Source organism: Charadrius vociferus, unplaced genomic scaffold, assembly GCF_000708025.1.
Source record: "Charadrius vociferus isolate BGI_N301 unplaced genomic scaffold, ASM70802v2 scaffold15, whole genome shotgun sequence".
Classification (NCBI taxonomy): Eukaryota; Metazoa; Chordata; class Aves; order Charadriiformes; family Charadriidae; genus Charadrius; species Charadrius vociferus.
Window position 1 is genome coordinate 1609710 of NW_009650064.1, and position 19671 is coordinate 1629380.

At 37.9% G+C, this 19671-nt stretch overlaps 1 protein-coding gene across 1 annotated transcript in view; it reads right to left on the reverse strand.

Annotated features, from left to right (window-relative positions):
• The window catches only part of ZFPM2 (zinc finger protein, FOG family member 2), a 249170-nt gene that overhangs the window by 106001 nt on the left and 123498 nt on the right, over positions 1-19671 (reverse strand). Inside the window, exon 5 of the mRNA XM_009891904.1 lies at positions 4410-4521. Within this exon, the coding sequence (XP_009890206.1) occupies positions 4410-4521 (112 nt within the window). The remainder of the gene's footprint in view (positions 1-4409; positions 4522-19671) is intronic.

Consider the following 19671-nt stretch of genomic DNA (forward strand, 5'->3'; position numbering starts at 1 on the left):
CGAGCTGCGGTCCGAAAAGCAGCCGTTTCGGGATTTGCAGCAGAAGATGGGGCACCGGGCCGGGCAGTGCGCTCGGTGGTACGCACCACCACCCAACCGGCCCAGACACACGTTAAACATGTTGGTTTTCCTGCACAGAGTTATCCTGTGGTGCTCTGCAATCAATTACTGTTATACCACCATCATTAATAATTTTCTTAATGAAAATGATTCTGTTGATCTCCGTTGTATTTTAATTATCAGAGTTAAGCATAATTACACTGCAGCTCTGAGCTGGCATGTAGACTCCTTTAGGGCGCAATTTTGTTTTAACACACTGATAATGTAATTTTACATTGTGTCAGTTGTTTAGTTATTATCCAGTCGTACAATTCCGCTGTATTCCTGATAACAGATAATAACCTTAGCACCTCCTATATCCTGAAGTCATTTAAAAAGCAATATTGGAATTTCACAACTAGCTAACTTAATCGCCTTATGATTTTATAATTCCCACAGCTAAATATTTGTACAGACACCCTGTTTTAACAATGCCACTAAACATACGGTATCCATACATTTCATATAAATGGCTTAAATAATATCTAGAAAAATGTCTGTTACATAAACGTGGTTTTCAGTCTGTGCAACTATATTTTTTACACAGTTTCTATTCTATTCAGCTGTAATTCATTTTTTAAAATCCTTTACAGTCCCAGTGGAAGATTTGCAGTTAATACCCCAGCCCCTGCCTCGGTTGTGGGGGGACTGCTACCTCTGGTCTTAGAGATTTACCAAGTCTGGTGCACAGCTCTGTTAGGCACCAACGCTTCTCAAGTACACTACATTGCGATGAACATACAGTTCATGCATTAACACTTCCTGCCTATGTGTCTTGCTTGAATTCCTGAAAGTCTGTAGCTGTTTTTTTTGGAAAGAACATATTTATAATTCCAGATAAGCCACAATTCCTAAAATCTGCCTCTAAAATTTAAGTTACTGTTTCTAGGACATCTCTTAAATTATTGAATAGACCATTTTTTGAAACATAGAAGTTTGACATAAATATTAAAACAAACAAAAAAAAAGCATGTCTTTTAAATGTAATTACAGTTGTAAAAGTTTCCTATCAAAAAAATAGAATGGGATAACGGCACATGCCACGAATAGCCAGCTTGTATCACAGCCTGTAAAAAGGGATACTAATGAACTGTTTTTCCCTTTTCTAATTTGTTCGAGTATTAGGGAAATGTAGTAATAAAAATACAGATAGAAATAAGTGATCCTAGACTAAATAGAATTAATTTCAAATACTGAACTGTTATTTCATAGCTATTCACTCTGAATGCATTCTGATGTATGATTTTAAATAACTGGTTTCTTAATCTAAAAATTTATGTAGAAGATGCATTGTGATTCCACTGCAATAACTTAGCAATATAATCCTATATATGTACATCATATAAGTACACATACATACACACACACATTCTTTTTGCATTTGCTTGCCTAGGGAAAATATTTTACGGCGAGTTTTGAAGGCAAATAGAGAGTTAGCTGGCCAGTTCAGATTTACTTTCAACGGGAACTACATGCCAGACTCCCGTCCCTGTGATTATTCTGTGTGCAATACGTGGGTGACTACAGTGCCCACAGCCTCTGGTGAACTGGAAGTCAGGCTGACATTCCTATGCTCTCCTCAAAGATCTGGGGAAAATTGTGCTCTCAAAGATATCACTGTAATAAGCTAAAAGAAATATGGCATGTGCTTCTGAGTCAGCAACTGATCGACCAGCACCATGTACTGCTGGCCAATTCTTAAACTTATTTTCCTGTTAGAAATGTGCCAATTTACTCCACTCATCTCATCTTGGGTATAGGAAGGAAACCGGCTCCCACGTGACCAAATCTGCTACGTGTACAATTCCGCACAATTGTTCAGCTAATTGCTTTCAGAAATAACAATGCATTGCTAAGCAAACTACCAAAATTATACACGTGCAACTACAACATAACATCGAATTACAACTACATGCCAGCTGACACCGTTTCATTAGAAGTAATGGCACTATAGGAGACAGAAAGCCAACACAAATCAAGGCAATGTAATCTGGAGTGATGAGATACAAATTGAAGGAAGAAACATGATTCTATTTATTTATTTTACCATCTTCTATTTGACATTGTTTTCTGATCCAAGCCAATTAATCTTTCTAGTACCAAACTCCCAGCAGAGCTCAAGGCAAGTGTAGGGGCTTAATGAATGAGAGAGCAGCCAACTCAAAGCGCAGAGACAAACAGAATGCAGTGAAGGTAAAGCATCTCTACAACTTATTTCCCACATTGGTTTAGTGAAGTAGCAGGTTTTTAACATGTACTGATAAATTAGGGCTCAAATTTATCCTCAACTTCAGTTATAATACGCATCTGCGGTAGAGATAACAGCATTCACCTTGAGCGCTGTATGACTGTCTCACAATACCTTGTTAACCAAGTACTAAAATAACTGGCATCAACAGTGAAACCAAATCCAGCACGTTTGAATGAAAAGACTAATGTTTTGGGCTACTCACATTGCACCAAAATGAAGAAAGTTTTTAGCATTTGAAAAAAATGTTCGTATTTCAATAGATTCAATCAGACAGATAGCGCTGAAACTGTCTAATGAATTAGTTAGTGTTTGTAAAGTACTTTGAAGATGAATAGTCTTAGTGGTATATATGTGCTAAGTATTATTATAATTACAGATAGAATGTAATACTTGATAAGACATCACCCTATGGGAATTTGCAGAAGCTATATTTTGTAGCGAAAGTAATTTCCCATTACATTAAAAAGTTGTTGCAGAGAAGTTTGCCTATGAGTATTCAGTAGTGTGAATAGCAAACTGCAGCTCTGGATTCGGGAGAAAAGCTTCACTATTTTACTCAGAGCACTTTGCTGCTTCCACTCGGGCAGCAATCAGCAAGCTGCAAAGGAAGGGCAGCTCAACCCTTTTTAGATCAGAGCCCAGTTCTCTAATACTGCAGGTGTTTCAGGTTGCAGACTGAATGCGTTGGCATTCTGTAATTATAATAGAGAGAATTTATAAGACCCTGGTGTGCAACTCATTTTTAACATGCAAATTCCCTGTTTTCAGCGTTTCAACTTTCAAAGGCTTGTGGCAGTTTAAAAGCAATCCTCTTATAAGTGTATAAATTGCAATGATTATAGGAACAAGTTGTAATTGTTTCTAGTAAGTTTTTAGGAGTCTTTGATGTTATGATTAGTGTTTTGTATGTTAATATATTGATATGGGTGCTTATTTGCCTGGATGCTTGTATGCTGAAATGGTCACTAGGTTGCCTCAGCAAACAAATCTTTGATCTCAGTAGGTCTGTTTGGTTAGAAATAAAACCTAAAAGAAATGAAACAAGAATAGTGCATGTTCTGAAGTATTCACAAAGTGCTGAGACTGGTGACTGAAATACAAGGAAAGAAAGTCACAGTTTTGCAACCTGATCTTCAGGGTGATGCCAAAACCAGCTACACTAAATAAGTTATTCTTATTCCATGTATTCAAGTGCTGCAGCTTTTGGTGTGGTTTTGTTTTGTTTTTTAAACATACTCTAATGATACCATAACTACATTTATAAAGCTTTCACAGTGACTGACCAAACAGTGTGGTGCATAGTCCATGGCACTACGGACTCAACCTAAGGCTCTTTGGGTGGGCTCAAGATGCAAGACAAAAGCTTTTGCATCTTGAACCAAAGCAGCCGTTAGATGTGGTAGGTTAGATAAAGCATGCTTGGGGGGCCTTGTAAGAACTCCTACTGACTTGAGCAAATCTGACAATTCACATAAGGCAGAAATGATATGCATTGCCACTAGCCAATACATTCCAGTGAAGCATCATCACGTCATGCCACTACTCAGAGACTGGAATGTCAGAGGTGACAACCCTGAAACCCAGTTCCAGTTATCTTCTGTTACCATGCTGACATGAAGCCTTATCGTTGTCCAATCAAGTTTGCATTCTTCTTATAAAGCCAGATTTCAGTTAGTAGTCTACAATGCAATGTAACGTGGAGAAATGCTATCCAGTATGTCCAATAAAATGTCAGAAAGAATTCACCTATTTGAAGTGTATAGATTTTACTGATGTTTCCCAAGAAGCACTAACTCTCAGAGAGAAATAGATAGTATGCCTTATGTCAGGTAACATCCTTCTGTGTTTATAAGCATTTAGTACACTACAGACACCATGCGGGGTTTGTATTTCATTAAAAGAAAAAAAAAAGCAAAACCAGAACATGGTAGGAAAACAGGAATGAAAACTTTGACTTTAAGGGGAGACAAACTACTTCATTTTCCTATTATGCAACGGGTATATTTTGATCTCAGTACCTTACACAAGAAAGTAGAAAAAAAAATCAGCTTGTGTTTACCTTTGCTGTACACAATGCAGTTGTTTTTGTTGTCTTCTACTCCTTGCCAAGTCACATCCAGCAACCACTTGGGGCCAGCAGTCAGTACCATAGGGACTGAAGCCTTTGTCTTCTGTAGGAAGGATGATAACAAACAGATGCCGTTTGCTTGCCTTGATTAAGCACTTGAATAATAAAAGTAATAATCATTTTATTTGCAAACAACAAAATCTCCAAACCCATAAGCTAAGGTCTTATTCCCCTGCTTCAGGATTTTTTTTTTTAGGAAGACACAAGCAGTAAGCTTTAGTTCTTTCATTGATTGAATGTTGAAACTATTATCAAGGATTTTTCCGAATGATATTTGATCAGATCTCCAAGATTAATCAGATCTCTGGTGGCTGAGAATTATAAAGGGAATGCAGATGACTTTCACAGCAAAGAGCCAAGTGTTTAGAAGTGAACTTTAGACACATTGTACTTCATTATCAATGGGATCTCACTATTTCCTGAAACAGACAGGAAAGAATTTAAAGAATCAGTATCCATTTCAAAGATCTGTCCTGGGTAACATTTGTATTATCATAGGAGATTGTTCTGAATGGATAATGGAATTTCTCCCCTTTTGCTAAGTGTTGATGTGTGATTTTACTATGTCTGAAATAATAAGAATGCTAATGATTCACTGCACTTTGTCTCCAAAAAGACTATAAAAGAAGTTGTATTAATAAATTCAAAGGCACAGAAGTAGAGCACGACACCCATTGCACCTGAAAGGCATGCAGGCAAAGAGATGCACATTTAACAAAACCACCTCCTGTGTATATTTCAGATTCTATATTTAGAGAATTAGGTATTTGAGGAGATAAGGTAGAGGCTTCAAATTTATTAACACTTAACTCCTTTTACTAATCAAATTGCAAAGACCCTGTGGCTAATCCTGAGTTGGTCAGTACGTGGCACTGAGATGACACTTAAACTTCTGTCATTCACAGTTCTTTTTCTCTATATCAGGCATGAAACCACAATAGAGAGTGCAAAATACAACAGTCACCATCACCGTGTAACTTTTAATTATTTTTTTTTTCTGGGATATAATGATGTCCAAAGCATTCCAACCTTCTCTAAAAGAATTCAATTAATTATTTATGTATTCCACCACTAATTCTCTAGTTGGCTCCAGCTATGTTCTATTGTGATATTCTGTATGATTAAGAGAATTAAAAAAATTTAAAATATGGAAAAGCATATATTTACATGGACATTCCAGATGCATTATTTATAGTCTATTATCTATTATCTATAACTGTTTTGGAAATGTAGCGAAGTATATTAAGAGTTACCATAGAACATACTACATTCCCAAAATACACATGAAAATATTTACTGAAAATAACATATTATTTAAAATATTTTATTTATATAATAGTAAATTCATAATCTTATATAAGACATATTGATTTTAATTTATGATATATCAATATTTCAATAAAGTTGATAGACTAAGACATTTAATGACACAGTTCATATTTTCAGTTGTTTAATTCATCTGTTTGTTCTCTAATACTGTTTTATCAAATATAGTATTTCTTGCTTAATTTGCATTTTATATTTTGCATTTTTCATACAAATGTTTATGTCTAAGTTCCACTTCTTCTATATGCCCTCCATGACATTATTCATCTTCCAGAAGTGTTGGAGAAAACAGATAGAAATGAAGAACGAAATTAGTAAAAAGGAAAGGAATATAGCTACAACATACCTACCTCGTGTAAAAATACTGCAAGCAGGGACATGCAGTGCCTGTATTCTTAATACTGTTTTTTCTATGGGAAGTTGCAGAAAGTGTGTTTGTGTATATGAAGTATTGCAAGAGTCGACCTAACTGCACACGTTGGAAATCTGAATTTAAATTCTGATTTCTAATTGGGTAGTAAGTATGACAATTCTTCTAAAAAAATGTGGTTAAGTTCATATATAAATTATCAAGAAGCCTGATATTACCAATTATGAAATCAGTGCAAAGTATTTGCACATGGACTGCACAGAAAACAATGATGTAAATGAGGCATGAACTGAAAAAGATCTGCAGCAGATGAGATGAAAGGTAATCAAAGCATCATTTCTATCCCGTGTTACAGAAAAGTCTGGACTTCAGTGTCATTTACACCAAAACAGCACTAAGGCTGCTACGGAAACAAGGAAGAGTGGCTATTCTTCACGTAGCTGAGCATTGCACCCATATTAAATATAAGCTTTAGCATGCATGTTAGCAACCGTGACGGCATAGCAATAATGAAGAGGAGGACCAGGACACGTTCCTACCACATGCCGCATTTCTCCAACTGCCATTTCAGTGAAGCCTTTAACGTGGTTTTTTGTGCTTATATGTGCTCTCAGTCTCTGGTAATCCCAAGTACAATCAAAAGACAGTGCAATATTATCGAAGCAGTGGACTTTTCCAAGTACACCATAAATGATTCAGACATTCAAACAAGTCTTCTTTTTAAGTTGAAGGCCAAGTTAAAAAAAAAACACAAAACCAAACCAAAACAAAATTCTGTCTTTTAAGTGCAGAAGGGATCATATCATCTATTTAATTTTTACAAGATCCAATTGCTATTTCTGGTGTTCTTCTTCCCAGACATCTGACATTAAATTGTGTCTCTCCCATCTGTAAGGGCATTATTTGCATTAAGCTGGTATCAAAAAGCCTCAAATACTATCAGGATCTTCTTGCGCTGGGCAAGAGTTTATTATCTACGTAGAGAGGACAAATAATATGTCCTGGGAAAGGATTATACTTAACTTCATACTGCTAAGGAAGAAATGAGATGCAGAGATACCGTTTGACTTTCTCATGGAGATTAATTTCTCCTTTAGTAAGTGGTAGGCTTAGTCCCAGCCACTGCCCCTGTTTCTTCTAGACAAGGAGAGGAGCCCAGACTGGTGCCTCGTCCCTTCTCAGGTGAAGCAGCAGCAGCAGGTAGACTGAGCACCAGCAGTCAGGACATGAGTCCTCTTTGCTGTCCCGTATTTACAGGGCTTTTAGAACTTAAAGAACTTGGAACTTAAAGAACTACATGGAGATCACTAAATTAGCTTCCAGGTCGGCTTGGCAGTAACATTTGTAATCAGTTCAGCAGCTGTGAGTGGTCTCCAGGCACGAGAGATAGGCTGGAGGAAGAACAGGGTGTTTCGTCTCACAGCTCTGCTAGCCCAGAAGAGCTGGTGGACACCTCAAAAGAATTTCCCATTCTCCCATAGCTCTGCTCCCAAGCTGCACAGATATGTAAATAAACTTCTTTTAATATGAAAGAAAAACTTCACAAGGCCCTGGCTGCTTGTAAAGCTTGGCAGCTCCACTGAGGGAGACGGGCAATGGCTTCTCTTTGAAGTACCTCACAGGCACATTGTGTGAGCTGTAAGATGAGGCAGGACCACCGCAGCAGTTCTTGGGGCCTGGCATCCTGTGAGGTTCACACATTCATAGGAGGTGTTCACCACTGACAAAGCCTTGCTCTTGTTGTGCCTTATTACACAGTAAGAATTGAAGCAAGCCTGCTGATTCAGGAAAGGCCATTTCCCTAAAATGGTTAAAATGAAAAGACCCCAGTCCAAGATAACAAGAAGCTATGGTTAAATCAGTCATGCCTTTATCACCTCAAGATTAGACTACTGCAATGCGCTATACCTGAGGCTACATTTTAAATCCATTTGAAAGCTGAAGCTGGTGCAGAATGCGGCAACCCGCTTGTGAAGCAGGATATCGTGCTCTGAGCGCATTACACCAGTGCTTTTTAAGCTGCACTAAGTGTCTGTGGGATTTAAGGCACTGGTTACAACCTGTGAAGCCTGCGACTTGTCCGTTTGAGATACCTAATTGAGACCTGCCAGGTCCTTTGCCCCAACCATACAACCACAGCTGTTCCGCCAAGGAACATGAAAAAGGTCTTTCTTGGCTTGACACAGAAGAAACTCTTGGCAGGGCGACATGTTTTTCACGACAGCTCTTTACCTTTGGGACATCATCCTACTTGAAGCAAAGTACGTTCATGCTTTGACTCTCAGAGAGTACTATGAAAATCATCTTATATCTCCTAAGATGCATTTGTCATAGTGTAACATTTAGTTGATCATTCCTAAAATAGTGGTGGTGGTGGGAGGTGTCAGCTACTTTATGCTACATTTTTTTTTACAGCGCTATTAGGAATATAGCTTAAAAAAGGTATCTTTTTACAAAAAAAACTTTCTTGACACAGGAGCAACAATATTATATCTGCTTAAAAATAAGACTTCAAAACCCAAATAAAATTCAAAAGCTTAGAAAACATTCTGCCTACCGCCTAAGCATAATCATAGGGATCTACTAACACAGGTGTCCATAAGATGGGGCCATACAATAGTAACCTCACATTTTGGAAACGAGGGCACATTATAGAAACACAGTATTGTTCACTGCTCTACATTAGGTAAATGTGTATTCTACACTTGAGTCATTTTTACCTGAAAATGCAATTTCTGCTAATGTCTTCATGCCATAACTAGACAAATTTGACAAGGACAAACAGGGTCACAACTGTGATCTCTCGGAACAATTAGAATCAGCTAATGAGGATAAAAGAGGTCAGGCAGGCATCCACTTTTCACTAACCTTTGAAGCAACTGGACAAACAAGGGAGGTAACCCTCAATAAATGTTTATATTCAGTCAAGAGGTTAATGGAGATAAAAATAGTCATCACAGCAGGCCGAAAATAGTTTTGCACTCTCGCTAAAAGGAATCTGTGCTGACAAGTAACGTTAGATGGGCTCTTCCCTGTGAAGATTTCTAACATAAGATGTGTGTGGCCTGGCAGAAACTTGAGGAAACCCCCACGCTGAAGAGAAATACAGCATGAGCAAGTTGTTGGAAATCTACGAAATTCTGATGTCAAATGCCTGATCATAACTAGCTGTTTCATAAGAAGCTGTGCCAGAGCCAGAAATAGGTACTAAGCTGATGTTCATTAAGTCGTTCTGACACGACCAACCTGTCCCAGGCACGGTGTTCCAAAAAATGTTCAACATTATTTAAGGAGATGTACTGTTCATTGAAAAATCACTACGTTACTACCTGTTTTTTCTTCAATCAGTACAGGGCTATATAATGTCAAAACTAATTCCTTAAAGTACTCTCACCAAAACAGGGGAAAGTTGCTGGAAACTTAAGATACTCAAGGGCTTTGCTTCTAGTTGTATTTTGGTTCTCACAAACAGATTTTCTTTCTAAATCTTCCAAAGAGCCTGAGTTCCCATGAAAGACACAGAAGATTACTAAAATGTCTTCGTGCCCCTGGAGAAAGTTCTCATGCCTCACTGTTCAGTGTTACTTTATCCAGCCAACTAAACCCAAGACTTTACTGGCAAGTGAGCTGTAGATATACCTCAGGTGCCTTCAGATGAGAGTCTGGTAAGCAACAGTTAATACATGGATGGAGGTTTCTACCTTGAAATTCAATTTGATCGTCACAGGGATGACATACCTTCTGACATGCTGGAACTGCAGAAAGTCCCCTCTTGAGAGGTTAAGTTCACCTTTGGTGGCCACCATATTCATTGTAGCAAAACTTTATAAGCCCCTCAAATCAGTTCAGTTGGGAAGGTCCCCTAAGGGGTCGTTCTGGACTGAGCAATAGCAGAGATTTGCATAGGTCTCAAACTATCCGTAATTAATTAATAAATATTTGTTTTAAGATATTTTTTTTTAAGAAGAAGAGTGGTAACTCCATTTTATCACCTCACACTTCTATTGAGTGTCTCAATGTATTTGTTTACCATATAACTGACCACAAATTCACCAAACCCTAAGACAAGCCCATCTAAACAGCCCAGTGGACAGACACAGACCCTCATTTTGTTGTCGATTTGTGTGCAATCAGCTGGACTGTCTTTCAATTTCTGTAGCTTCCCTGAAAACTCTTATCTTTTTACAAGGAGGAGTCAGTCGTGGAAGAATATTTATCTCAAGGGCTTCTCTGGAAACCCTGCCACTCAAATCCCATGGTAACACTTCCCAGTGCCACAGCTTGCTTTGCTAGACATGTGAAGGCAGCGCCTCTCCCCTCACACGAGATTGGAGATGTCAGGTGGTTTTCGGAGCTGTAGTTCCACACTGATGACAAACATCATCAAAGAAAGCAAAGACACAGCAGTCGCCAGCCTATAAAAACCTACTCTGGGATTGTACAATTGCACCAGGATTTCAGTTTTCACAGTCCCCGCTATACCTATCAGTGAGATCTTGAAACCTAAACTAAAGTAGCAAGAGAACTAACTAGCAAGAGAAATTTTGCAATCCTTAGTCCTTGTGGTTGAAAGAAAAAATGTTTTGAAAACCTGATACAAATGTAATAGATGCAGTTAACTTCACCTAAACCTGCAGACAGCCTGGGATAACTCTCAGTTACTACTTCACAACTTTATGGGATCCAGTGTTTCAGAGGAGTGTTCAACTATCACCCGTCAGATGCCTGCCTTATGGCTAGATGAAGAGAGTACAAGAACCTGTTTACCCACAGAGACGCAACCGGTGTTCTGGCACACTAACTGGCAGAAAGAAGATAGACAGACAAATTGTTGCTTCTGATGGGCCATGAAACTAGTGATGAAGAAAAGAAGGAGGGGTCAGTGTTACTTCCCAGTACCTTGGACAAGATGGGAGGGTAAAAAGTCCTCATGTCTCTTCTGCCCAGGTCTCTGGATTCTCACCATGTAGTGCTAGTGGTTAACATGGCAGTGCTGCACCTGCAGACTGGCTGGCTGTGAAACAACCTGCATCATTTTTAGTCTACAGTGCAATACTTATTTTGGGATTCCACTTATCTGAAGAGAAAGTCTCTTCAGGGGTGTTTTTTGGTTTGTTTTTTTTTTTTTTTTGTGATCGTAGAAGAAAAGAATTGGCAACATTTGAAGAGGCTGTGGTCAAACCAAAGCCTTTAAATGTTTCAAACACACAAAAAAAGGAAAAAAAAAAAAAAGAAAAAAAGAAAAAAAAAGTACACACAGATGGAATCCCAAAAGACAGCTGGGATTCCCTGCAACTGAGAAACCCTGCTGTTTACCCCAAGAGATCATCACTTGTCAAGTGACAAAACTGAACATACATTTCACCCTATATCCACAAACGTAAATCAGACCAAAGAAAATATTCAAACAAAAAAATACACCCTAGGTCTGTTAATATTTCCCAACAGTTTTAATGACTTCAATATGATTCCAAATTTTTTTATTAATATCAATTATGCCAGCTGATGAATGTCCCTAATGCAAATTAAATGTACGCTAAATGCTGAGATCATTTTATGTTACCTAGCTAGAATGGATTTTTTTCTGATCTATAAAATAAACATAAATCAAATCTCACTGTAACTTAGGTACAAAATAGGCTGTCCAAAGCAACTTTAGCTTGTCCTATTTAATCCAGGATACCCTTGGAACCCATCTTCAAACTCTTCCCCAGAACTAGGAAGGTTTAAAATAATTAATTCAGATTCTGTCACACCCTGTCCTAGCTGAGGGTCCTGGCGATTTCTCCTGGCTGCTGGCTATGTGGTCCTGGAAGAGGTGACAACCAACTAATAGGAACATGAGTGGAAAAGCTGGAAAGCAGACCTCTGAACACTCAGTGAGCTTCCCCTGCCCACACTACCCCATGTTGACGGGCTTTCTACTCCTGTCCTTCCCTCCTATAAAGTCTTTTCACCCGGCTTCACTCTGCAGCTGTTCCTCCCCTGCCCTGTCCTCCTACCTTCCTCTTTCTTCCATTTGGTTTATACCTTACTATGTCTAGATAACTCCTCCCTTTCCCAAAGAGCATAACTCCTCATAACTCTAGATAACTCCCCTTTCCCAATACAGCGGTGTATTTTGCCATCACTCTCGTGACTTGACTTTCTCATTATATTTCTCCTATTACTCTCTGTCCTGTCCATTTCATTCTTTGGGAAAGTAGTACATATGTATATATAGACACACACATAGTGTGTTTACACAATGACCAGCACCAGGAAACCGTATTCTTAGTCAGTGCTGTGATTAGCATATATATGATTAGGATATTCTGAAACTTGACAACGCTAAGTGAATCCTCTGCATTGTGGTGAGTTGATGCCTGCGGGTAGCATTCCCACCGTCATTGTGCCTTAGCGCTCAGGTATCTGCCGTGGGTGTTGAACCTTTCTGCTTTCCTGTAAAGTTGAATACTTTGGATAATACTATTTCAGAGATGACATGCACCTGTACCGATGAAATCACGCTATATATAACTTATCTTTAGACAAGATATAATGCACTGCGACTTGCACACTTTCACACTGAATTATCAGTGCATTTTTCCTACTGGGTTAACCTCCCTGTTGTAAATTATTGTCTACTGTAAGAATCGGGTCTCTCTTTCTACTAATGCGACCACATTGATATTTGCCAGTAAATATTTTCTGACTGCACTTGCTTGAATGTAACTCCTTTCACTTTTGCTAAACATTTTTAATTTTAAGTAGATGAATACTCTGCTCAATATGGCTCAGCTGCAATTCTGCAAACATAGAGTTTACACTGGATGGGTTGAGGGACTAAACTCTGGGATAAACCATCAATCCCTGTTAATTGTCTGACATTTGCTCTCATACTTCGCACAAAGATTATTCAGGCCTAGGATAGTTATGTGACAACAGATATTCTAGACCATCAAGGAGACAATTACAGAGGTTTTTCTAGAAGGCATTTATGTTGCATATGGGTTAATTCTGCTTGGTCCCACTGTCCAGCTATTTACACTGAAATGGTCCACAATGATTGATGTATCTAGTACCTAATTACAGTGTGGTACTGAATAATTTCTGTTTTGCAGTAATTTTGGATTTTTTTCCGCTGTTGTACTTTTTTTTTAAACCAGCATTTCCAGAAGTCAAAATTTCATGTATTATATGTATTTATTTTTATCTAAGGAATCCATTAAAATACAAAAATAAAAAAGGACATGCATAAAGCCTTCTATAAACAGTCCATTACACAGAACTACATAAGAAATAGTTATGCTTTAGCAGCAGTAAAAGATAGTATTCTTTAATTTCACTCCCCCCGAATCAAAAAGGTAGAAAATAAATAGTTCTCTGTATATGCTTGTCCAATATTTTAACTGTATAATCCAGTGCAGCTCTATTAGGATTATATTTCCAATTAATATTGCGAGGCCTTTATGAAATACTTATTTAATACAAAGCTATTGTAGTGAGTGGTGTAGGTATTATAGTGTAATTCTCTTGATGATGCATGACAATACTTGAACTTCAGTGGTGCCCACACTGAACACATGCAAAATAATATATATAAACTCCTACCTAACTCATTTGAAATTGAATTGGGGAATTGAAAAAAATCTTCTGTGCTTTTCTTGCTGATTTTTAGAGATTTTTCTGCATGTTTTTATGAGATGTTTTTGTATATATCTTTACCAACAAGAAACTCAGTACTTTAAAGTAACAATACAAATCCAATATACAATCCTCCGCTCAAATTTTATATTTGTTAAGACAGCATAATGATTTAAGGCAGAAGTTTAACGTGTGATTCAACAACCAGAAGTCTACATGTATGACTTTGATTAATTATTTTTAGTTCAGTTAAAACATCCCAGTTTATCTCATTTTAAGATTATCCTTGACATATTTAGAAATCCTAATGCAGATTTTATGGCCCACACCTATTCCTGATGGTGCTAATGGACTAGACATAATGAATCATTCTAATTTGGATGAAAGGACCACACAACATTGTGGCAGTCCTTTAGAGAATTAAGGCTCAATTCTGATCTTCCAGACTTATGAATGCGTTTTTGGGATTAGGCCACGTATCTGTACATCTGTTGAGTCTCAAGGGGTGTATACTCAGCTAAGTATTCTGACCTTCCAATGTACTGTATCAAATGTGTGGCCTTGGGATATGAAAGGATTTGATTACAACTGTATTTTAACACTGATTTAATATATAATTACGGGGTAAAACCTAATTCCTCCTTACATCTTCATGTAGAAAATTCCATCACTATTAAGCAGACACTAGGATATTTTTCACCCAGTGAGTATGATAGTAAATGGAAGAAACTGAAACACCCACCCGGGATAATGTAAAATCAAGGACAATCTTCTTAGGGACGGCTTTAAAATCAGCTTCTTGTGTCCGTAAAAAAACAAGTTTAAATTATCTCCTGTGAGTGTGTTGCTAGTTGGTACACTGCTGCATTATGCATGATTCTTGACTGCTTATGCAAAAATAAACTGGAACAAGGTTCCATTAGTGATTTTCAATGTTATTCTATGCCTTCTTGTCTACAAGTAATGAGGAGAGGAATTAACTTTACATATATATATAATATTGATGAAAAAGTTTGTAAATAATTGGAACTTTTGGTTATTCTCTATTCACTTATAATTTCTAACTTCCAGGCTATTGAAGACAGAATGTTGTAAAATTTCCTTTAGCTGGTTAAACTTTCATAAGATACACATACTGTTTTCATGTAAAAATTTTAAATTTTTTGATTCCACTGAAAACCACTCCCCAAAAATTATCAGTGAAAACCCCCACAAAATATTAAAATTGACTTCACAAGAAAAGTAGTTCAGTAGAAATGAACATATGTCATACAACATATTTTAGGGTTTTAATCTTTCTTCCATTCCATCAAATTTTGCATAGATTTTTAAACAAATAGCAATGGTATTGAGTAACTGATTAATATGGGGATTTCAGAGAAAACACATTTCAAAATTCTGTGCTTTTTCATCTATATGATCTTTCGCAGATCTGAATTATGGATTAATGGTGCTTACATTTTCTTTATCATTTCAGAAGGCTTGGACCAAGAAGATGAACTGAGCAGAGCAGCACCTTCACCTTGCAAGCAGTTACTTTCTTCCAGCCGAAGAATATGTTACACATAATCAGGTAATTTTTTTCCCCACTGCCTTAAAAGCGTGAGGATTATTTTTTTTTTTTTTTGCTGTTCTCACATAAAAATGAAAATTAAGTTCCCTAAAATGCCCAATGGCAGGTTAAAAGGATCCTCATTTTTTGTGGCTTGTATGACATAGTTGTGTAACGCAGCGCTCATTTAAATTGCTTCAGTCTACCAATTATATGCAGCATGACGAAGAACTGCAACTATGCAAGTTTCCATGAGAAAAAAAAGAAGTTTTCAAAGAATGGGTGAAGGTCCTTCACTGGGACTGGAGATAAAGATGGAGAGTCCGGCAGCGGGACTGGTGAGTACGGGGCTCTGGTTCCAGTAAGACTCAACAAACAGCTCAGATCAGAATCTAAAGTGCAGGAAAACAGCCTGTAGCTTCGAGATTAGCTTTCTCACACTATTCCTGAGTTAAGCCAGTACAAACATCATCATGAATGCATAATTATGATTACGCAGTACACTATGCATAATAGATCTTAAAATCTGGAAACAAAGAAGTAGTGTAGGAATGCTGTTTTCAGGCTTTTGGTTTTGAACACAATGAAGCTGAGTGTAAGGGTAAAAGACTTTCTGTAAGTAAAAACAGTTCCAAGAAAATACATTTTCCTTGGGAAATTCATTCAGATACTTATGAAACATTTACACATAAAAGAAGGGCTAAAAGGGAGATAGGGACCTGGTGCTATGTTTATAACTTGAAAATGCCAGTGAATGAAGCCGAAACCCCTCCCATTTTAACATATTTCAGGGAACTAAAAAAACCCAATCACTTGGAGTAAGTAACAATAGACAAAGAAGCTGGCAGCTTGGCAAGTTTGTTTAAAGGATCTTTTTCTCAGAAAGAAATAAATTGATTTTTTTGAAATTCTTTGCAGCAAGAATTTAACTATGAACCAATGTCCATTTCTGGGACTGATGGATATACACAGGCTGGTATCCTAAGTTTAAATGATGGTGTTGATAAAATAGCGATGCAACTTGCTTAAAGGGAGCTGATGGATTCACTCACTTTCATATGTGGAAACAAAACTGTGTGAAAATATTGAATGGAATAACTGGGTATGTCTACAACTACAGAATATTGGTCTCAAACTCTTGTCAGTCACCAGTCTACTGATTAAGCCACTTCAGGACAGTAGTGCTGCAGGTCTGCATTCTCTAACGGGACCCCTCAGGAGTTGTAAAGCCACTGTTTAGGATCACAAGTCCAAGGAGAGGTCCTCAAGTGGAAGCGGGCTGACTTTCAAAATTAGGGAGCATCAAAAAGAACAACAAATTTGCACCCCGGTCATCAGAGTCAGGTTGTTTTCTTTTATTTTTTCCTTTCTATGAAATGAAAACTTAAGAATGGTAATAACAATCACATCAGGTACTACCACACTGCGAACTGAATTTCAGTGATTAGAAAGCTATTCTACTGTTGGCTCAGACCAATTTCACAAACAATGATTTTTTAATTCCAAAAGGTAATTTTTCCTTGAAGGCCTTTCCTGGTTTAAAGAAAATCAAATCAAATCCCTTCTGCTTGCAATAAAATTTCCAAATCAATTTTCAGATACCTGAGCAAAAAATAAAAAGCCAGCTTCCAAATGTTCCCACTACTTCAATATCCCAGTGAAGTCAATAAAAGGAAAAGAAAGCCCGTCTTCAAGTGCATGTGTTATGGAGCCAAGAAAGCAACGTAACACCACATCAGTGGTATGAAAAATCAAGAGCTCCAGAAGAGCAAAAGCTTTAGAAATTGGCAGAATCAGAGCAGTCCAGGCTATCAAACTACAGAAGTTAGTAAACTTTATACCAGAATTTCTCTTCTTCTTCTTCTCGCAGAAATTGGCATTAAAATGCTACAGTACTCAAGCCACCTGATCTGTTTCAAACAACTACCACATATCACTTGCCAGTAATTGGCAGCAGCTGTTGAAGGCAGGCTTGAACCTGGCATCCCAACTGAGCGGGGTTCTTCCCTGCTCCCAGGAGATACAGGCCTCCAGGTGAGGTGTGAGGCCACCGCCGGTGCGGGGCATGGGTCTCGCCTGGCAGCCGCCTGGCACGAGGGTCACTGCGACCCCCGCACACCCGGCACCCCGCGATGGCCGTCACAAGCCTTCTCAGCTTCTAAGGGAAGGAAATGAATAATTGCCTGATTTTCACAAGCTCAGATCCCATTTGCACATTGAAGGGAGGTGGCCACGTCTGCAGAGCCCGTGAGCCTCTGACAGTTCCTGTTAATTCCATGGGGAACAGTTGGGTGACGAATGCTCGAAAATCTGCCTCTTCGCTCCTCCGCCACGGAGGTGACCTCTGATCAAACTTTCTTTTGCTAAGCTGTGGATGGAGAACAGGCAAATGCAAGCTGCGCCATCAAACAAAAGAAGCAGTGCTCAAATCCGGCCGTGGCTGCGGCACGGCTTTATGGTCCACATCAGCTGCTTGAAGGAGGAAAGGGATGCTCGGGACCAAGCGCTCCTGCTGCACACAGCGCAGGCGACACCGGCCTCCGCTCCTTGAAAGTTCAAGTGAAACTTGATTTACAGCCACACCTTGGGCAGCGGGCGAGCGCTGGGAGAGCGGAGAGAGATCTGGACAAAGAGTGATGGGAGGCGGGGCCGGGGGGCAGCGGGTTCCCTTAGTATTATAAAAATGCATCTTATTCTGTTTTTAATCAACGAACCTTATCCAGCAATCAAGGCAGATATATAATAAGCTGAGCTACTCTGTAAATCTAAACATTCCCCACAAATAGAAAAGATACAGCCTGAGCTCTCTGATTGTTACTACGGCAACTATCTAAAATGAAAATCTTGTTAACCCTTTGCATGCCGTAGCCACCCATGCATCAGTGTTAGCTGACTTCCGCGCACTTATCTCTCCTTTTCCCCCTCAAGAAATTCATAATTGTATAGCTTCACAGTAGTTATGCTCTGGTTATCCTATTTGAGACTGAAAGAACGGCGATAGGTGGTAGTTTCGTATGTACAGCTGAGTTTTTTTACTTGCTCATTATTGGGATTATAGTTCACAAAACAACTAATAAAACATAAGAGAAAATCCCTAGATTACTCCTCAAGGCCTGGGATTTTGATTAAAACCTTGACAACAGGAATGGCATGTTTCCTAGTAAACCCCACCACTGCTTTTTTCTTTTAGTTAGGAAATTATTTGACTGTAAATAGGATATTTGTCAGAGGAATTTTTCCATTTTTTCCATAGTCCATGATAAACAGGTTACTTTTAAAATGCTTTTTTTTAAAGCTTGTGTTTCTTAAGTACTGCACAGAAGACTGCCAGCTGTCTTAGCAAATAATGTATTAACCACTGTGCTTTGAAAATTAATAGGCAGGTATTGGACTTGAAATCTCTCTGAAATGCAAGAAAAATCAGACAAATGAGAAAACTGACTTTCTAATTTCTATGAGAGTAGCAGATGATTTTACAATCACATTCATACTTTTATCTACCTGAATATTCAAGACAGTTTCATTATAACATCTACGTGGCAGTGTCATGAAAAAGTAAAATTCTTTTCAGGTGAAAACTCTTCTACAGCTCATTGCTGAAAACAACTGAGGCAATGGAAATTCTTCTGTATTTAAAGTGAAGGAAGCAGGACGTGGCCCATGGACATCAATTATATCGATTCTTTTACTTTGTGCCTACCATGTAATTAAGAGAGACCTTTCACTACTAGACAGAATTCAACTCTTTATGGCATTCCCAAGTATATCATTTAAGATAAATATGCACCATATCAATTGATTCCTACTGAAGAAGTAATACTCAACTGATATTTTACAGCATTCACTTCAGTCAATTCAACATAGATAATGTCAAAAGGTCTTTACTTGCACATTTTGGCAGAACACAATAACATATATGTAACTTGAACAAATTAATAAATAACACACTTTTCTTTATAAAAGCAAGATTTACATGTAACTGAGCTGATATAACTTGAAGTCACTGAAGTAGTGTGTAAATTATCTAAAGATATTTTTGGAATGCTGTCCATGTTAAATTGACGGTTATCAAACTATTAGATTAAAGATGCAATTTATAATTGAAATGGAAGAATAACCAAACTGAGTATCTTAAGATTAGTGAAATATCAGTATTGCAATACTCAATTTTATTAAAAGGAAACACTGACTAAAATTTTTGTTTGCCTAGAATTTTTTCAAACTTTGAGGAAAGAATTGGTAAAAAAAAATAAATTGGATTCTTTGTTATAAATGTGTATGTCAGTACATGATGTTAGAAGTTAGAAATCTTAATATGT